The sequence below is a fragment of the Nannobrachium achirus genome (assembly GCF_963921795.1).
Source record: "Nannobrachium achirus genome assembly, chromosome: 18".
Lineage (NCBI taxonomy): Eukaryota > Metazoa > Chordata > Actinopteri > Myctophiformes > Myctophidae > Nannobrachium > Nannobrachium achirus.
Window position 1 is genome coordinate 37,408,437 of NC_137825.1, and position 18,739 is coordinate 37,427,175.

Here is an 18,739-nt window from a genome sequence, read left to right on the forward strand (position 1 = left end):
CAATCAGTAATTTTGTTTCTATGGATTTACTGCAATTGTTTCGGAAATGTGTCCTGTAACAAGGATCCTATAACCATGCCTCCTTGGTTTTCAAATTATTTGTTGGGTGAATGGCTACCAGATATTGTTGATGCTAGTTTTGTTATCCAGATGTATATTGGTTTCTTGTTAATGTTCACAGATGTTATGGATGTTATTTAGACATGCTAGGTTTGATCTACTTGCTATCCTAGTTACTTTGTAGTGCTTGTTTCCTTACTTGACCACTTTACCCTGTTGGTTCAGACTAGGTTTCATGCCATTGAATCCATCTTGTTGCTCTATAAAAATAAGATTTTCAGCTGAAAAACATGACATCGCGTCATGATTGCTTGTTGAAAACAAGTTTCAGCAAGTGCTCTGTACCAGGGACATGCAGAGAATGTTAGAGAGAAATTAGAGAGACATTTCTAAAAGGGCCTTTTGGTGAAAATATCGAAAATAGCAGACCTCCAAGCCCGTTGTGAGCTTGGAGGTCAGCTATTTTCAGTACCACACTAAACTAAGCATAATTAAGTGAGTACTGGAGAGGGTACAGAGAGGGCAATTCTTTCAACATAAGATGCTGCATTCAAGTTCAGGAGAGTTTGGACAAGGCAATTCTCTTGAATGCTGCCTTCGGGTATGGCATGGAAAGAGGGCATTTGCATTTCTTTCACCATAGTGAAAACTGCATTAATGCTCTGGAGAGGGCAGTTTTTACAGATGGGTAAAAGGGCAGGGGCTCAAGCCCCCTTTGGATGTCTATGTGTGCACGTGACTGCTCTGTACTACGACGAGGTTCAAACCCAAACAGGCCTTTCTAACACCCTTTGTCTGAAGGTTCCTCAGGTAACCGGCAGCACGGGGTCGGAGAGATGTTTCTGGATGTCAGCCAGTCCTGGGGAGGTGTCCAGGTTTCCAGGCAGTGATGGGGAGCGCAGACTGCCACATAGTCCAGGGGTCTCCATGAGGGAGGGCCCGGCTGACAGCCTGGGCTCCGGCGGTGCACGTGGCTCTGTGTCAGGGGTGAAGGGCAGGGACGTGTCTGTGGTCTCATGGATGCTGATCGACAGTGATTCCTGGGATCTCTTGGTGAATCTGACGTCAGGCTGGTTTGAGCTCTGGGAAGACATTATTTTACAAATGAATGGGCAGGTTTAGGTTGCAGGCAGTGTTGTAAAGTAACTACATTTACTACAAGTACTGGACTAGTTTTGAGGTACTTTTACTTTACTGGAGTATTTCCAATTTTCAGAACTTTTACTTCTACTCCACTACATCTCAGTGGCAATTACTCCACTGCAATTATTTTTAAACTTTAGTTATTTCGTAGATATTATTACAAAACATACATTAACCACTCCATACCCACTTCAGCCCTAGCCGTAGATCTGCTATTTTCGAAAGAGTTTTATACATTTGAAAACTGGGACATTCTGCATAATGAGTACTTTTGGTACTTAATTGCATTTTGACACCAATACTTTTGTACTTTTACTCAAGTAAACTTTGAATTCTGGACTTCTACTTGTATTAACTACATTGCAGTATTGATACCTTTCCTTAAAACATGTGAGTATTTTTTTCCACCACTGGTTGCAGGCCTTAATGAATTCTCCCTAGATTACGTTTCAAAATATGGCGCCTACCTGTGTTGTTGGGCGGCTGTCCAGTGGTAGGGGAGAGAGAGGGTACATGGGGTGTAACACAGGTGTCCCAGTCCCGTACAAGCCAGGTGAGTCAGTAGGAAGGGTGCTGGATGATACGGTGCTATAAGCTGGAGGGACGGGGGCAATCTGTCTCTGGAGGAGTTGGAGAATAACGTTGATGTCAGCCGTCATGCGGGTCTCCAGTCTGGGTAATTGACAGAGTGAGAAAGAGAAGGACGATGGAGGAATAGTTCGTTCATAAACCCAGGGTATAGTAGTGTCTTTACTGTATTAGTGTACCTTATTATATGCTCTGAAAAAGTAAAAGTAGTCGCTCCTGTCCTCAATGCTCATCATCTAGTGTAAAGTGAACTAATTAGTTTTTATCTAGTCTAATATCATATATAATATAATATTGTTATATTGTCATATTTATCAGCCAAAATGTTATCCCAATAACTTTGAGTTATTGATGAATACATTGTTGCCAAAGTATGAGGCTAAATCAGTTCATTTGTCAGTTTTCCAATTAATTTTCCTGAGGTGGTACCTTATTCATCAACCTTGTCAAAAAAGGGACATCAATATCATCACCTTATTATATGACTCAAATGACTCTCGTGATTTTATATTATTTCAAAGGTAAGTAAGGGTCAGCTGTACACAGTAAAATCCAAGGTGTTCATTTAACTTACGGGTCCATTGTTACTCTCTCAAGGTTAAAAAGAATTGAACACTACTGTGTGTACTCACCTGTTGAGCTGTGACTGTAGCACTTCTAGTCTAGACTCCAATTCCCCAGGTCTCTCCTCTGTGAATGGAGGTGGGTGAGAAGAGGCCCGAACAGAAGAGGAACGCCATGAGTGACTAGTCTTCGAAAACTGTGGTGAGCGGTCTGTCCAGCATCGGTATACGCCATGCACATTGTGTGATGATGCTGATGGAAATGTCCAGACCAGGAATCAAAACATTACCATTTAGATATTATTGATTGTGCTCTGACTGAAAGCTCATAATGCATACTACTTTACACTACAGCATGCCATGGATCAGTGGTTTTCAAACCAGTGAGTCAAGTCAAAACCTCAAGGAAAAGTTGTAGTCATAGCAAGAATAGCAGGATCTGAATCAATAATATTTTAGGTTTTTGTCCCATTCCTTCCCAAATGCATTCGGGTCCCCATCCGGAATCAATGGGGGTACATTTATTGTAATACATTTATTTTCTTAGGAATGCGACAAATACGAAAAGATATTATTTAACTCAAGTCTCCATGGCGTGAGTAATCAAGAGAAAAAAAGTCATTTTGGGGGTGAACTTCTCCTTTAAGTTAAAACATTTGAGTACTTTTCCCACCACAGACAGTATCTAACCTTTATGGCCCCGGTCTAGTGCTGGGTCCCTCCCCACTGAGGCGCCACCAGGGGGCAGCAGGCGCACCACAGAGGGAGAGTGGTCTCGCCTGTCCTCCTCTGGAGGGAGCTCCACTTTGGCCCCATGGGGGGCTTTACTCAGGTCTTCACTGGACTGGGAGGAGCCACAGCTGCACTGGTCATCGCAGCTGGCCTGGGGGGCCGAGTGACGATGATTAAGGAAGGACTGATGAGGGTACGAGTCATCTCGGTCCATTCCATCTTTACAAGGTGAAAAGAAAATGTTATGAATGAAAGGAATAATCAATCCTTTTGCTTTACCAAGCTGTATGATTAAGTGCTTCTTTGGATCTTCCAGTTTCCATTTTTTCTTCAAGGTTGATGCTAATGTTATTCATTCCTAATAGTTTGTTTTCCAAGTTATGTACAGTATATCAATATGCTCAAGTGCCAACTGACCTCAGTACAGTACAGTACAACCACGCCTCTCCTTGAAAATAACTGATTTTCAGCTGTTTTCCAGTTAAATTTGTAAAATTGTTTATTTTCAACGATACGTCAAGTAAAAAAGGATTAACGGTGCATGTCTGTCTATTTGCTCAGGAGTTTGAAAAACATACATTTTATGACTTCGTCACTATGATAAACACAATGAAAAAGTTATAAAATTGTTCTTTCTTTTTGTGTAATTGGCCATAATATCATACTGATTTTCAAATTTACCAGGTCTGATTCGACAGTCCAAGGAATGTCTTCTGTGTCTTGTCTTGCGGTGAAAACCACACTCGTCACCGGAATCATCAGGTATTCTTGGTGGAACTTTATCGCCCTGATGAAACAATAAGAATGACTCTGAATGATACCAGAACACAGTGCCATAATGTAATGGACTCTTCGACATTTAAAGGTTTAGGCGATTACATGCACATTTTCTGTATTGACACTTTTAGTTTACCAAAGAATTGAAATGTTTTAGCATCGTTAACGCCATTCATTGAAAGCCTTAGGGTCGATTCATACTCCACTTTTAGAGCCTAATTCATTTTGGTTCGGCTCTGGGGGGGGGGGGGGGGGGGGGGATAACATCATTAATTTGGCTCTGAATGACGCCATATCATAGTTTAGACAGATCCGAACCGAAATAATCACCACATTTTCTCAGAAATCAAATTCATATAGTAGCCCAATGCTGACACGTTACATCTCTAAGGTCATAGGTGATCTCCAGGTTCCTCCAGAAGTTGTCTGCAAAGCTGGGGTAGATATCCAGGACCTCCAGAAGGTCGTCCCTCAGGATGCGGTGAAGGTCGCAGTATGTAATGGCCTTGACATCCGAGTTGGACTTCCCTGGCTCCTCAAACAGGTGGATGGGCTCCCCTATGGTGTCATGCTTCTCTGCAACAGAATGACATGTTCTCTGGGGCTTGTCATTTGTATTGCGAGATTAGATTATTATTTGACAAGCGGTTCCTTTTCCATTTGTCTGTTAGCAAAATAACTCAGGGACAGATGGTAGGATTTGTATGTAAAATAAATATCGAAATGATCAGTAGGCTTCCCCCGAAGAGATGCTCAACTTTTGGGCTGGAAAGGTCAAATGTAAAAGTCACAAGCAAGGTCAAAGACAAACTTGTGAATGGATGGGTGGCTTTTTATTAAACTAGTTGGGGTTCAAAAAGGTCAAAGTTCAAGGTTACATCAAGGTCAAAATGACATGATCTGTCATATGACACGGCTTACTCCGATGGAGAACTTTGTACGTTTCTCTGCTTAATGCCTAAATTGAAATCTAAGGTGGAAATGGCATATCTTGACCCCCGCATAGCATTCTTATAGCATTTCTGTTATATTTGTAAGTACAGCAGAGAGGAAAGAGAGTTTAGATAAAGGGATGACGAGGTACACAGGTCACAAACAGATTACGATTTGAATTCAATATTGAGATGACAACTTAATATTGTTCACACTGGGACAGGGATCTCCATATATGGGCATAAAACAGACAAGGATGTAATTGATTAGCAAGTGTGATCTGGGAATGCCCATACATGGGCATGTTCTGACATCACATTGTCGACTATATATGGGCATAAAAGGGACATGAAGCCAGAGCGTGATGTTAAGAGTGGTTCCCCTGACATCACAGTGACATCAGAGCATGAAGAGAACCAATAGACTGTACAAATGTGTACTGACAGACTGACTGACACAGACAGACAGAGACAAGCTGCAACATTTCTCATGGTATACTGCGACCTTCGGTCGCAATGATAGCCTATGTGTTCATTAACTCCTTTACCCAATATGGCCACCACCACATCGTCCCTGATGATCTGGATGGTGCCCCGAGAAATGAATAAGAGAGAGTCCAGGATGTCCCCGTAGTGGATCAGGGTGTCTCCCGGTGGAGCATGGACAGTCTTGAACCTCATAGCCAAGGCACGCAGACACGCTTGACTGCCGCCGCGAAAGGCCTTGCAGTTCTGTAGCAGTGATCGGTTCAAGTGCAAGCAGATATCCGCCTGCAAACACTCTGGAAATCCCTTCAGAACCTACACATGAGAGCCATTGGTGACAACAATGGGTATTCATCAAATATGACGTACTGTAGTGATTTGGCAAAATGATATCATTGATATATTGGAGCATCATATAGGATCATATACAGTATGGAGTTGTATAATACTTACACAACTTATACTTACAGCATTCATGTCAATGCCATTAGTGTAGGACCATGCATGTTGGAAGTACTCTAACAGCCGTTGGCGAAGGCCAATTGGAATCTGGTGGAAGCGGATGAACTCCTTGACACGCAGCATCTGCGTGTGGTATCGGGTCGTCCCGGAGTACAGCCGCTGGATAATGGCTGACACGTTCCCAAATATGCTGGCATACATGAGAGCTGAGGTAAAACCAACAATGAGGATGTCAGTGATTAGGCCTACATGGACTGGACAGAGACCTATAGGGTAACACCTCACTTCCTCACAACACATCTACAAACTCACAACACACTGCATTTTAGGTTTGTAGATCAGCTATTTTCTTTAACTGTTTGAAAGCATAAAATAGGGCTTAAATGTGGTTTTAATGTGTACTCCATCGCATGACAGTGGCGTCACTTGCAGAAAATAACAGATTTTCAAGCTAATCTTTTCGACAAACAACCCTGTCATACTATGGCGTATCAATTACTGTAGGCTTGAAAATGAGGTAACAGTGAAATAATGATGCACATGGTCTGAGAATATTATGTTAAAAAAAAAGGAAAACAAGGGTGAAGACTCACAGCCAATGACCATGACACAGATGGAGAAGAGCTTCTCAGAGTTGGTGTTTGGAGAGACATTACCAAACCCCACACTGGTCAGACTGCTGAAGGTGAAGTACAGAGCTGTGACGTACTTGTCTTTGATCGACGGACCAGAGCTGGAGTCACTGTCGTTGTAGGCCTTGCCCAGTTGATCAGCCAGGTTATCGAGCCAGCCAGTACCAATCTCAGTGTATGGTCTCTCCACAAAACCAATGGCGTACCAGATGCAGGCCAGCCAATGGGCGATGAGCACAAATGTGCACATGAGCAGGAAGAGGACGGCAGCCCCATATTCAGAATAGCGGTCCAGCTTTCTCGCCACGCGGACCAGTCGCAGCAGTCGAGCTGTTTTCAGCAGGCCAATCAGGGTCGCCATCTTTGTCCATGAACAGAGAGAGGAAGATGAGATCAGAACAATTATTGTACTTTCTTTTTACCGAATGAAAGTAGACATAAACATTGTTTAATTTTCTGAATTCTGCAACTAGGGTCTATTGGAGCCAATTCATTTGTTCTGACAAAATATTAGAATGAAAGTTGATTTTCACTTGAAGATCTTGCAACATAGGATACAAATATAAAATCAAACAATTCACATATCTGTATATGTGGTGCACTTTGTATTTTATTATTACTAGTCCTTGCCTGTTCAAACATATGTGTTCCGAAATATGTGCAGTTTGGATTATGGGTGTGCACAGTGTATGAGGGATTGAATGTAGTCTCAGAAGTAATGTTGGAGAACCCAGACGTATCAGTGATGTCAGTCATCTCCATATTTGGGCACTGTTTCAGCATGAAATTTGGTTGTTTATTGCGACCATAGGTCGCAGTTTACTATCAGAACTGCCACAGCTTGTATGTCCATCCGTCCGTCTGGATGTGTACACTTTTTTAAGGTCTATGGGTTTGCCGCTCTGAAATTATGCTCTGACGTCACTGTGATGTCAGGGGAACCACTCTAACAGAATGGGTTTGCCGCTCTGACTTCACCGTGATGTCAGGGGAATAACACTAACAGAATCCCTTTTATGCCCATATATGGAGTTCTCTGATGTCATCAATATTAAGCCCATATCTACACATTATTGTTCTAGGTCCGAGAACTTTGAAAAATCCATATTTTGGACAATATAATGTCCAATCAGACAGGATTGGTCATGCTTCACTTGACATCACAATATATCATATAAATGGTCAGCATCAGAGCAACCACACTTGCAATTGCCCAGAATTGCACCTTTCTAGTTAGTGTGGTTTCCTGTCTATTTTTCCTCATCATCTGATGTAACCCTTCACCCAATCAGACATCACGATACCTTGATATTGTGATGTCATCCTTTTCCCCCTATCTGATTGGCTCCCTATTAGAGTCAACGGCAACCACACTTGCAATTTCCAATTATTTCCAATTATTTTACAGCTCAAGCAGAGAAGCAAGTAAGTCACTTACATCATCAGACCCAGATCTGAAAATGAACAGGTCAAAGGGGATTGTCGCCAAGAGATCAATTGGAAACCATCCTTTGATGTAGTGCTTGGCTATCCGGCTGGACTGTGTGACCACCTCATCGTTGTGGTTCACGTAGGTGGTGCGGAAGTTGATGACTATATCCACGATGAACAGCACGTCCACCAGCATGTCCAACATACTCAACGGGTCACAGGTGTGGCCGCAACTCTCCACTTTTTTACGCACATACAGGTGTTCGTCCAAATGGAACGCGGCCGAGTATGGCGTGAACACGGCCGTGTACAGCACCAGCAGCAGGATGATCCAATCCCAGAATGCCTTGAAGGGGCTGTAGTGAAGCAGGATGAACCATGTTGTCTCTGGAACCTGCAGTTTGTATTCTGGCAGCACATCAGACTCCAAGGAAAGGACCTGTGTAGCCACAAAGGTATAGTGATCCATGTGTTATTATTTAGGTTATGTATGATTAACTGGGATTCCAACTGAATTTAAATTAGAAAATATTGTTGTTTATACCAGTTATTTTCAAAGTGGGGCCTGGGGAGCCAGGGCTCCTTGAGAGGCTCCCCGGGGGCCCCTAGCCAAATTATTTTAAATTCAATTCACTTGCAATTATTACCACACAAAATGTACGAGTGACTATTCAAGCAATATGAGTCAATGTCATCTGCAATAGTACATTTATTTCTCATTGATTCATTCCATGTTTGTTTATTGTATGGTTATATTGGATGGGCTGATTGATGACACTCTGTGCCGAAACATCAACTCCTTGTTTTTTCACTATGCCACCTTGGAATAATGCTGGCCTCTCGCACCTAACTTTAACTTCGGTAAATTACAGTGCAATCGTTTATACCGTGCTGTTGTTTACAATATGACATTTTCACAATTTAGTTAAATAGTTTCATTTAATTTAAACCAAACCAAACTAGTTTTTCATAGGAACTAATGAAAGTCAACTTCGGGGGCTTGTGGCATGGAAAAAGTTCCCCAATATGAACCTATCAGATGCGTAGCTGATAAACAATTTGTCCCTCTATTTACATAGATAGATTTCTTCCATGGACTTATAGTTCTGTATACTATATCACAATTGTGCAAAATGCAGTCTCTTACAACACACAACTTTCAAAGAAAGCACTTTAGAAGAACAAGCAATAACCATTTCAAACCTCTAAACCAGCACAAAAACACCCTAACCCTCTCAGATGTTACGTCAACTCACAGACCTTTCTTGTAGACGCGCTCCTCTGAGCATTTTTATGGTGGAGGCTACATGGTCGGGCTTTGTGACATACATCAGTTCCATCAGTAGAATCCTTGGTCATCCTGTCTTTGGTCACTCTCAAAGGATGCAAGACTCGGGCGACCATTTCTTCTAACAACTTCATCCATCATATCCAGGTAGGTACCACATTATAATAAAGTATTAACAGCACCTCTGCTGCTATGGAGAGCGAGGGCGTTGACTGAATGCGATAGCCGGCTGGATTGTTCTAATGAATGAAAGCACTAATGAATCAGGGCATCCTGATCCTGATCACATAACAGAGTTCATTTCCTGCCTAAGTCCTCATGCTCTGGACCGTTCAATAGAACAATTGAAGCCCTCACTCCCTAGAGCCCTTGCACCTCACACCTCACACCTCACACGCCAAAAATGATAGATAGATAGATAGATAGATAGATAGATAGATAGATAGATACATTGATAGATACAGTAGATACTAGATAGCTAGATTGTTGTGTGTGTGTGTGTGTGTGTGTGTGTGTGTGTGTGTGTGTGTGTGTGTGTGTGTGTGTGTGTGTGTCTGTGTGTGTGTGTGTGTGTGTGTGTGTGTGTGTGTGTGTGTGTGTGTGTGTGTGTGTGCGTGTGTGTGTGGGTGTGGGGAGAGAGAGAGAGGAGTGAGAGGGACAGAAAGTCAGAGACAGTAGGCACAAAAGGAATCTTGAAGATCTTGGGCCATAAAGACCAGGGATCATCGCTTGGCCTCAAAAGTGACACCAAGGTCACTCCCACTGCCATTCCCTTGCGCTTAATGTCTCGTACTATCACACGTTGTCACACATTGTCACGCACAGTCAGCGATGCACAATGGCTTGCCCCAGGGCCCCAGTTATAACATCAGCGGGTTCAATGTGCACTGCGGCTCATAGCCATGCACTCTTCACACGCAAGAGGAACACAGTCCCCACACCAGACCACAGACTAATCTTTCCACTACAGTGGTTCAGCCACATTGTCTTCCACGTGCACGCTGTGGTTGTGAGGCCCTCCCCCCCCCCCCCCTTTTTTTTTTACAAAACGTTATCAGCTAAAATATCAGATCCTACAAGCTTACAACATGTCGCAATGTGATGTGTTGTGAGCCTGTAGGTTGTCTATTTTGACCACACAACACCATCATACGTTATTGAATCAATATAACGTGTGCAATAAGGCTGAGAGTGCTCTTGGCACAAGCATTTCATTGTTTGTCTGTACTTGTATGGATACGCATTTGACTAATAAACCGAACCTGAACCTGAACCTGAACCTGAATCAGATGCGACAAGTATTGAATAGGGCTTACGTGGTTATTCCTAGTAGACATCCGAGTATGATTACATCACAGTAATAGTTTGTGTATAGTGTGCTATTTCTTTGTTATTGTTAAACAGCTCTATAGTCCAATATTAATCATGGCTATTATAGCAATCAGGAAAGAGAACTCATAAAGGATTACAGAATAAACAAGTAAAATTGTAAGTGATGAAACTAAAATGTAAGCTGGTAAATGGATTCCCTCCTGATTGGATGATATTGGTGACCCACCTGAACATTTATTTTCTGTTTATTAAGAGACCTAGCAACCACTATCAGAATATAAAGCAGAATAATACTCCCCCCCCCCCCCCCATCAATATTTTTAACCCAAAATATCACTTACAGCAGAGAACCTCACAATGATCATTTATCAGAATGTGATCCAGTTCCAATTCTGCGTCTCACAGTGTTCTGCTGTAATTTCTTAAAAAATAAATAGTTTTGTTCTTGAATATGCAACAACGTGGCACATTACCCCTGGCAGCCAAAGTTTTAACATTAATGACAACTATCTAAAATTAAAATAAATAAATAAAGACGTTTTTGAAAATAGAAATAAAAATAACTAGCATGTTTTAAAACCAAAAAGTCTATATGTAACAATAATAAACTGTCATTGTCAATTGTTCTGCGACTGCAAAACTGTTGTTGCCTGCCTGTTTGTATGTATACATGTATGTACTGTAGGCTCAATATCTGACATATTATGGCACAATTTGGTCAAAGTCAAGAAGATTGATACTGATACACTATAATGTTAGCCTCGCAGGGCCAGACAGACTCATTCACCCCCTCCACACAGTGTGAATGAGTCTGAGCAACGTCAGGCTACTATACTGTAACTTCTGAACTACTCATACTGCACTAATACTGCATTTGAAAACTTGTCTAAAGTCATTTTACAAGCTAAAACAATGCACACCTGTATATTCTGTCCTCTGTTAAAACCCTAGTGTCCCAATTTTGGGCCAAACATTCAGCAGGAATATCATATCTACATTGTGAACTTGTAGAACGGCTATTTTCGAAGGTATAAAAAACGAAGAGCGAAAACAGGAGTGGACTGGGGAACTCCGGTCAACCGATTATACAGGGTTTTAATATTGGTCAATTCCACACCTCCAGTATACAAACCACTGAGACAGACAGTTAAGAGTAGAGACTGAGGCCAGGTGTTCTCGGGCTCCGTACCTGAGTGACTTTCTCGGTGACGTTGTGCGTGCGGTCCTTCACCTTGGAAGGGCTGAGCAGCTCCACCAGTGGGGTAGGTGTGGACAGGTGCTCAGTGCCCCTGCTGGGTGGTGGTCCCCCACTCGTCATGAGGTCTGAGTCAGACATGGAGCTATACTGGTCTACAAGTGCAGTGACAAGAGAGGTTAGACTTTCACAACCGAACAAATTCAAACTTACTAATAATGCCTGAGCTTTTTCTATTTTAGGTACCACAAATGTATTGGTCCTATATACCTATATATTTGTGATGTGTAACTTTTATCTGATTTATATCTGATGCATTTGTTTAAATAATATTTTTGGTTTCATAATTCACATTTTAATATTAATTTGCATAATACTACTGGGGGGGGGGGGGGGGGGGATGCGTCAGTAAAGACATGTTTGGAATTTTGAATCTGACATTTTCCATAGCAGCGTTATAATCTCACTTCCTGACTGAATTCAGCAGACGCTAGTCTACTGCCTAGTAATTTGTCATGCTGTGCACCTCCCCTCTGCAGGTGCCTCAGGCTGTCTGTGTCCCAGAGAGGTACAGAGCACTCATTAGCTGCACCCTTCCCCAAAAAATACCACACCCTCAGATTAAATGCTTATTTTACTTAAAAAAAATCTCTCTAGCACAAATTACCAAAAAAAGCCACTCTCACCAGCTGCTCAATTCTTCAACAAAATCCTATTTTCTGATAAGCAAGCCAACAAAACCATACCTGATTTATAAGCTCAGAAGTCAGAAAGTCAGATCCCACAACAGGCCTCCACTGCTAGGCGTTATCGGTCCAATTCTTCATTCTTCAGAGTACTTTGTGGAGGTGCTGGTTCGAAATTATTCGCCCATCTCTTTTGTAGCTCATGTTTAGGCAGAAATGTTCTACTCACTGTGTGTATGAATGCAGACCTCAGGGTCGTACCCTTCACACTGGCATAGGGGCAGTGGTCTGGGCTGGTCTGGGTTAGCATGTTCATTAGCAACACAACATTCACTAAAACTGGGAAATGATCAATGGCATGCTATGGCAGTGAGCCTCTAACAGGACAATCGATGGCAAATCATTGATAACCCCGAGGAAATGGGTTCAGCACCATCTCAGTTTTCCTATATCTCGTATGTTGAAACTATAGGTTCAAAATGTGTGGCGTCGTCATTAAATGAATCTTGCAGACAGTGTGATGACAAAAACGAGCTGGAAAATGGTATGTCAGTCACTCAATATTGGCATGTGTACTGTTAATGCGGGAACTATATTGACAGCAACGTTGACACTATGCTAATATGAAGGGTAATGACCTGTTTAGTGACATATGGCTCTAAACGTCCTTCAGTAACAACCTTCAGCTATATTTTTCATACATTACGTAGTCATGTGATGTGTGTATGCATTAGTTATAAATCAAAATGTAATTTCTTGAAGGGCAACTTCATCCATTTTCAACCAATTTTAATAATTGGTAAGGGCACAATTTCTGTCTACTCACTGTTTTCTACTTGGTCTGATTTCAATTAATAATATACATTAACAATAGCTTCTATTCCAGCATGCTAATTTTCCAGGAAGACAAAGGCTGTAGTTTCTATTAGTTTGGAATCCCCATTGATGATGTCATCATTAGTAGGCAGGTTTCCCAACTGCCCATAGGCCTACCCACCAATGACATGCAGAGTGAGTGCCATCTTATGAGTAAGGACCAATTATAGAAGATAAGGTTGTAAACAGCTAGTGCATGAACATACAGGGGCAGAGATAAACTGATGGCAAACAAGAGCTGTCTCTAGATAATCCAGGAGAAAATGTTTACACTTTATTGAGCCATGATCCTCATTGACAGTCGAATCACACACAAAAAAAATATATATATACAGAGTGATACTTTTCACTCTGGTAGAACATTCCAATTTTTACCTAGAATTTCTTTTACCTTCATTATGTTCAACATATATACAGTACAGTACATGTCACTTTAGAGACCCCCAGCGTATTTGGGTATTTCAGAAAACAGTTTTTCTGAGATTATAACTTTATTCTGTAGTGCATCCTGCACTTCTATAGGGATGTTTGCTTTAAAATTCACTCTAAATATGGAGCTCAGTTCACGCCCATTTTATTAGAGAGCAAATGTCTGAAACACTTGTTTCCATACGGGCAAAGTCCAATTTCATTCAATATCGATTCCACAAACCCATATAAAAACACAAACAGAAGTAGCAGGATCCCACGATACGGTCTATCTGCTACTGCTAGCAGGCTGCTTTCTTTCCTCATGAATTCATGGCTCAAAAAACCTGTGTGTCCATAGAGAGTGTTCAGCTCTGGGCCTGGATGTTGTCCCAGACTCGAACCACATCGTTACAGTTGTTAAGGGCTTCTATTAGGACTGAGGCTCCCTCCAGGTGGTCCTGACCCAGGCACGCAGGGTTGTGGGCAACAAACTCCAACCCTGCCGAGATGATCGGAATCCCGAGCTCCTCCAGCGAGGTCCGCACCTTCTTCAGGTCTGTCATGTCACAGATAAACTAAGACAAGAAAAGAACCGATTACCAAAACAGTCTTTATGTACAGTATAACATGAAATGAAAAATATCACCGGGTGAATCAATTGATGAAAATGCTGAGATGTAATTTCCCAATCAGCACAATCCTCAGTATCTTATCCATTATAAGAACGTAGTTGAGATATCATGAAACTGTACCTTTCCCTATGCAAACTTCTAATAAAGTCTTCAATCAATCAATCAATCATAATTTTGATTACCACTGCTGATGGAAAATCTTGTTTTTGACAAATTATGAGAAGAAAAGCAGGCTTCTATTCAAGTTAGCAGCGGTGTATTGTATTAGCAACATTTGAATGGATACCATGGCAACGCGCACACACACACACACACACACACACACACACACACACACACACACACACACACACACACACACACACACACACACACACACACACACACACACACACACACACACACACACACACACACACACAATTTAAAGAAATTAGCTCCTTTTTCATCCTACAGCAGTGACACCTTCTCTTAACATGAATCATAATATGGTTCTATTGCGAGGAGATGGAATTCAGATCATTCAGCTTCTCAATGTGTTCTGTGTGAGCTTCTGTATCCATTGTATCATTAATTTCCTCACAACATAATGACTATTTAGGTTTAAATATGTGCGCTCATTCTTCTGCTCCTTCTCCAGGTGTTCAGTCTGACCTGTAGGACGGGTTTGTCCTCCTCGTCCTCCATCTCCTGGACGTCCTCGGCTCCTGCTTCTATTGCCAGTTCCAGAGCTCTCTCTGATGTGATGTCTCCAGCCGGGGCCAATATCACTCCCTTTCTGTTGAAGTTATGGCGAGCACCTTCTGCTAGCGCCCCCCTGTGGACAAGCACAGAATTAGCCACAACATGAGATTAATCAGCACAGCAGAACCAGGAAATGTATACAGAGTTTGAGTTATCATCAGACCAAGATGAAACTGAACTGGCAAATGATTGTTTAGAATCTTTATACCACCAGGAAATGTAAATATCCTATAAAGAGAATTGTGAGGCACAGGCCATTACATAGAACACTGAAATATTATGTTAATGTCGATTTAATAATGCTTATCTTTGACTTAAGTTGTACGTAACCTACGGTCATGAACTCAACCCACCTGCTATTCCAAGGATATTTAATGTGAATAATTATGCACTAACTACGGTAATAAAGGCAGTGACAGTACAACCCCTATTAAAAATAAGAGTTTGTAAAATTGGCAGTCAAAAAGGCACTGAGGCACTCTGATGAAGATTTAAAAACATACTTTTGATTGTAGCAGAACTACAATAAATGAATAAATGAGTACCTCGGATGTACTTTTATGACTGCCACTAAGACTTTACACATCCTAAGTATTTGGGATGGCTGATGCTTTGCATCGTGACTATCAATGACCCTTCTAAAATTACAGTAAATCACGGCCTCTTGGGCCTTATTATCTTTGTAAGGTTACTGTTCTGTTAATAAATGAACGAGGTGGCAGGTGCTCTTCAAGGATGATGAAATATATAAACATAAAAAAGGCAATGACTTTCCAAAACATCTTAAACATTCCTGACCCATTCTTGTTGAGTGCGTGTTTGAGCTCCGAGACGCTCCGGTTGATGTTGTCTGTCAGGACGTCGATGAGCATTACACATCCACCAGGCCCTCGAGCTTCATAGGTGTGCTGGGTTCCTGATTTAACTTTCTCCTGTGAAGACGGGACAGACTGTTAATTAGGAATTCATCCGTTCACCTGTGTCCCACTTAAATTACAAGGTAATTTGCTAAATTAAGATCTGGGTCAATGCTAAATTAAGATCCAGGTTAAATTACAAGGTAATTTAAGTGCCAAAGTGCCAATATTTTATTGTAATTTAAGTGCCAAAGTGCCAATATTTTATTTTAGTACACAGATTGAGGAAACCAACGTTGCGGCAGACAAAGTCTGGCTTCTCCAGGGTTTCTTTGGGTCCATATATCATAAGCCTGTTAGCCCCTGATACACACAGGACATACAACAGGAGCGTTAATTTAGTGCACAAATAAAATTATACCTGCTGTATGAATGGAGGCACCATCAAAATAAACGTTTGATGTGAAATAACCGCAACACATTTTCATATTGTTTTCTTGTGTAGCTCCTGGTGTGTAATGATCTTAAGGCATCAAATGTGTAGTACAGTATAGAATTGAAAATACTTATACCTTTCACATATCTTCTTAGATAAGTGAAAGGATTTGATAGATTTAGATTTGATAGCATAACGTACCGCACTCTTGATGGCAGCCTCTACAGATGCTTTAGGCATGTTCTTGTTTCTGCATTGCTCTATTACGTGGGCCAATGCTACATTAAGATCCGGGTTAGATGATCCTCCTTCTGCAAAGACCACAGGGTTGGTTGAGAATAAAGTAATAATAACGTAATAATAAAGTAAAAAATAAATTATGTTATTCATTTTTGAGTATTTCTCATGCACACATTTAGTTTTTCCCCCCATAAAGTTTACCTTTAACAGCTATCTTTATCATCATGCCTAACTTTGTGAATATCCTAGCTCGTGCTTCATCTCTGGGTCCTTTTATATGTTTGACCTTAGACCATTTGTTGTGCCCGGCACACAGGTTGGCACACAGGCGCAGTGTTCTGACAGGTGAGATACTCCATGGCAAAAAGTGATGTGAACTTGAAGGTAATGTTTCGGTGTGAGTAGGCCATATCCTTGCGCCTGCTGAAGAGCTAGTCCAGGATGTCCTTCCGACTACTGAAGAGGTAGTCCAGGCAATTCGGCGTGAGCAGACGTTCAACACAGTCCTCCGCACCACTTCTCCTCCTGCCATCATTGCCCTTGAGATACAAAACCAAGGTTTAGAGACAGCGCTGGAAACAGCAGTTCAATAAGCAACAATACGGTTGCTAAATGCTAATGCAGCTATGCAGCACAGCAAACGCAGCTACAGAAACACACTGTGTGTTACTATTTATGTCTGTCTCTTGCAAGCAAGCTGTGACAGTGACTGTACTGCTCTAACATTTATCAACATGTTCAATGAGAAAGGACTGGAAGTCGTTTCAATATGCAATTTATTCATTCAACGGTATTACGGTAGGTGAAAGTTATTGAAATGAAAGTGTTTCTCTTATTTGAAAACTTACAGTTTGGCTGCAGACTAGTACGTTGTACAGTAAGAATTTCAACATGCAGCCTGCTGTCCTTGTGTTGTGAAACTGACACTTCCTGGTTGGTTGAGGTGACGTCAAAAGTGCAGCTTTCAAAATAAAAGCTCTGGTTCTATCAAGCAAGTGAGCAAATCTCACTTGTGGGCTAAAGCCACTTGTGGGATAAAGTGTAAAAGTGAGCATTATGACAATTGATAATTATACAGCCAGGACCACCTGCAAGATTAGCATACTGTAGGTGTTCTAAATAACTGTCATATTTTGTCTCAGTCTGTGTGTGTCATTTAAACAGATTAATAGTTACATTGTTTAGTTATTTTAAAGTTACTAGCCCTTACCCGTTCAAAGATATGAGCTCCAAAATGATGTGCAGTGTGTGGGTTATGGGATGTGCACTGTGCACACAGTATATGAGGGATGGAAAGTAACTTTAACTGGTGCTTGCATGATGTAGGAGCATCAATGTAAGAAACCCGTTTCGTTTAATGGCTACAGAGATACTGTCCCCCCCCCCCAGCCCGCCCGCCCACCCGCCTGCACACACACACACACACACACACACACACACACACACACACACACACACACACACACACACACACACAGAGCTGGTTAAACATTTTGCCTCATGCTAGATGCAGAATAGATGTGCCTCATGCTAGATGCAGAATAGATAGTAGATACACCATAAAAATGCTAATATACAGCATACGATTTGTGAAAGTGACAAACGGGCTTCACAGTTATGTCAGGTGTGTTCATATGCTAATGGTGATGCGATTTCAGATCAATTGCTCCAGCCACCGAGGAGAAACGCTGTTTCAGACAGACAGACAGACAGACAGACAGACAGACAGACAGACAGACAGACAGACAGACAGACAGACAGACAGACAGACAGACAGACAGACAGACAGACACTCACTCACTCACTCACTCACTCACTCAGACATTCGCAAAATTATAGTATAGATGGGATTCCAGTCCAAAAGACATGTTTTTGGAAATATAACTGAATAAAACCAGACTGCTTTTCATGCTAAGAAGGATCCTCAAATCCACCTATTGCCCATTTAGCATCTGAACACACCGTTTAAGAAGACACCAGCAATGAATGAATGAATGTAGGTCTGGGTGTAATTGTATGAAGAAAAACTATTTATCTTCTAGTGTAATTCATGAGAAACTGAACAGAGGGCATAAGACACAATATAAGACATAACATGGGTAATAGTTGGTGTGATAATGTGTTATGGCTGTGTGTTTTCCTGTTGCTTGTTCTCTCCAGTCTCCCCCCCCCCCCCCCCCTCTTTCCCCCCTAAAGGCTGATTGAACACAACACTTTAACATTTTGAACAGCCTCA

The 18,739-nt window shown here is 41.6% G+C and overlaps 2 protein-coding genes across 2 annotated transcripts; both read right to left on the minus strand.

Moving 5' to 3' along the window:
• Nucleotides 1–866: 866 nt before the first annotated feature.
• Nucleotides 867–11,762, minus strand: kcnh6b (potassium voltage-gated channel, subfamily H (eag-related), member 6b; the record flags this gene model as incomplete). Its single annotated transcript, XM_080747397.1, has 11 exons — nt 867–1,142; nt 1,671–1,875; nt 2,424–2,607; nt 3,045–3,305; nt 3,768–3,873; nt 4,246–4,439; nt 5,344–5,596; nt 5,750–5,949; nt 6,337–6,736; nt 7,814–8,245; nt 11,616–11,762. The coding sequence occupies 11 exons, from the start codon at nt 11,760–11,762 to the stop codon at nt 867–869; spliced, it is 2,658 nt and encodes an 885-aa protein (XP_080603523.1).
• A 1,873-nt stretch (nt 11,763–13,635) lies between these two features.
• On the minus strand, nt 13,636–17,415 carry taco1 (translational activator of mitochondrially encoded cytochrome c oxidase I). The gene is made up of 6 exons (XM_080747699.1): nt 17,352–17,415; nt 16,705–17,042; nt 16,465–16,574; nt 15,769–15,902; nt 14,881–15,043; nt 13,636–14,169 (listed from the first exon to the last, which is right to left on the minus strand). Exons 2-6 carry the CDS (start codon nt 17,036–17,038, stop codon nt 13,960–13,962), a joined length of 951 nt encoding a protein of 316 aa, XP_080603825.1. The 5' UTR covers nt 17,039–17,042; nt 17,352–17,415; the 3' UTR covers nt 13,636–13,959.
• Nucleotides 17,416–18,739: the final 1,324 nt, after the last annotated feature.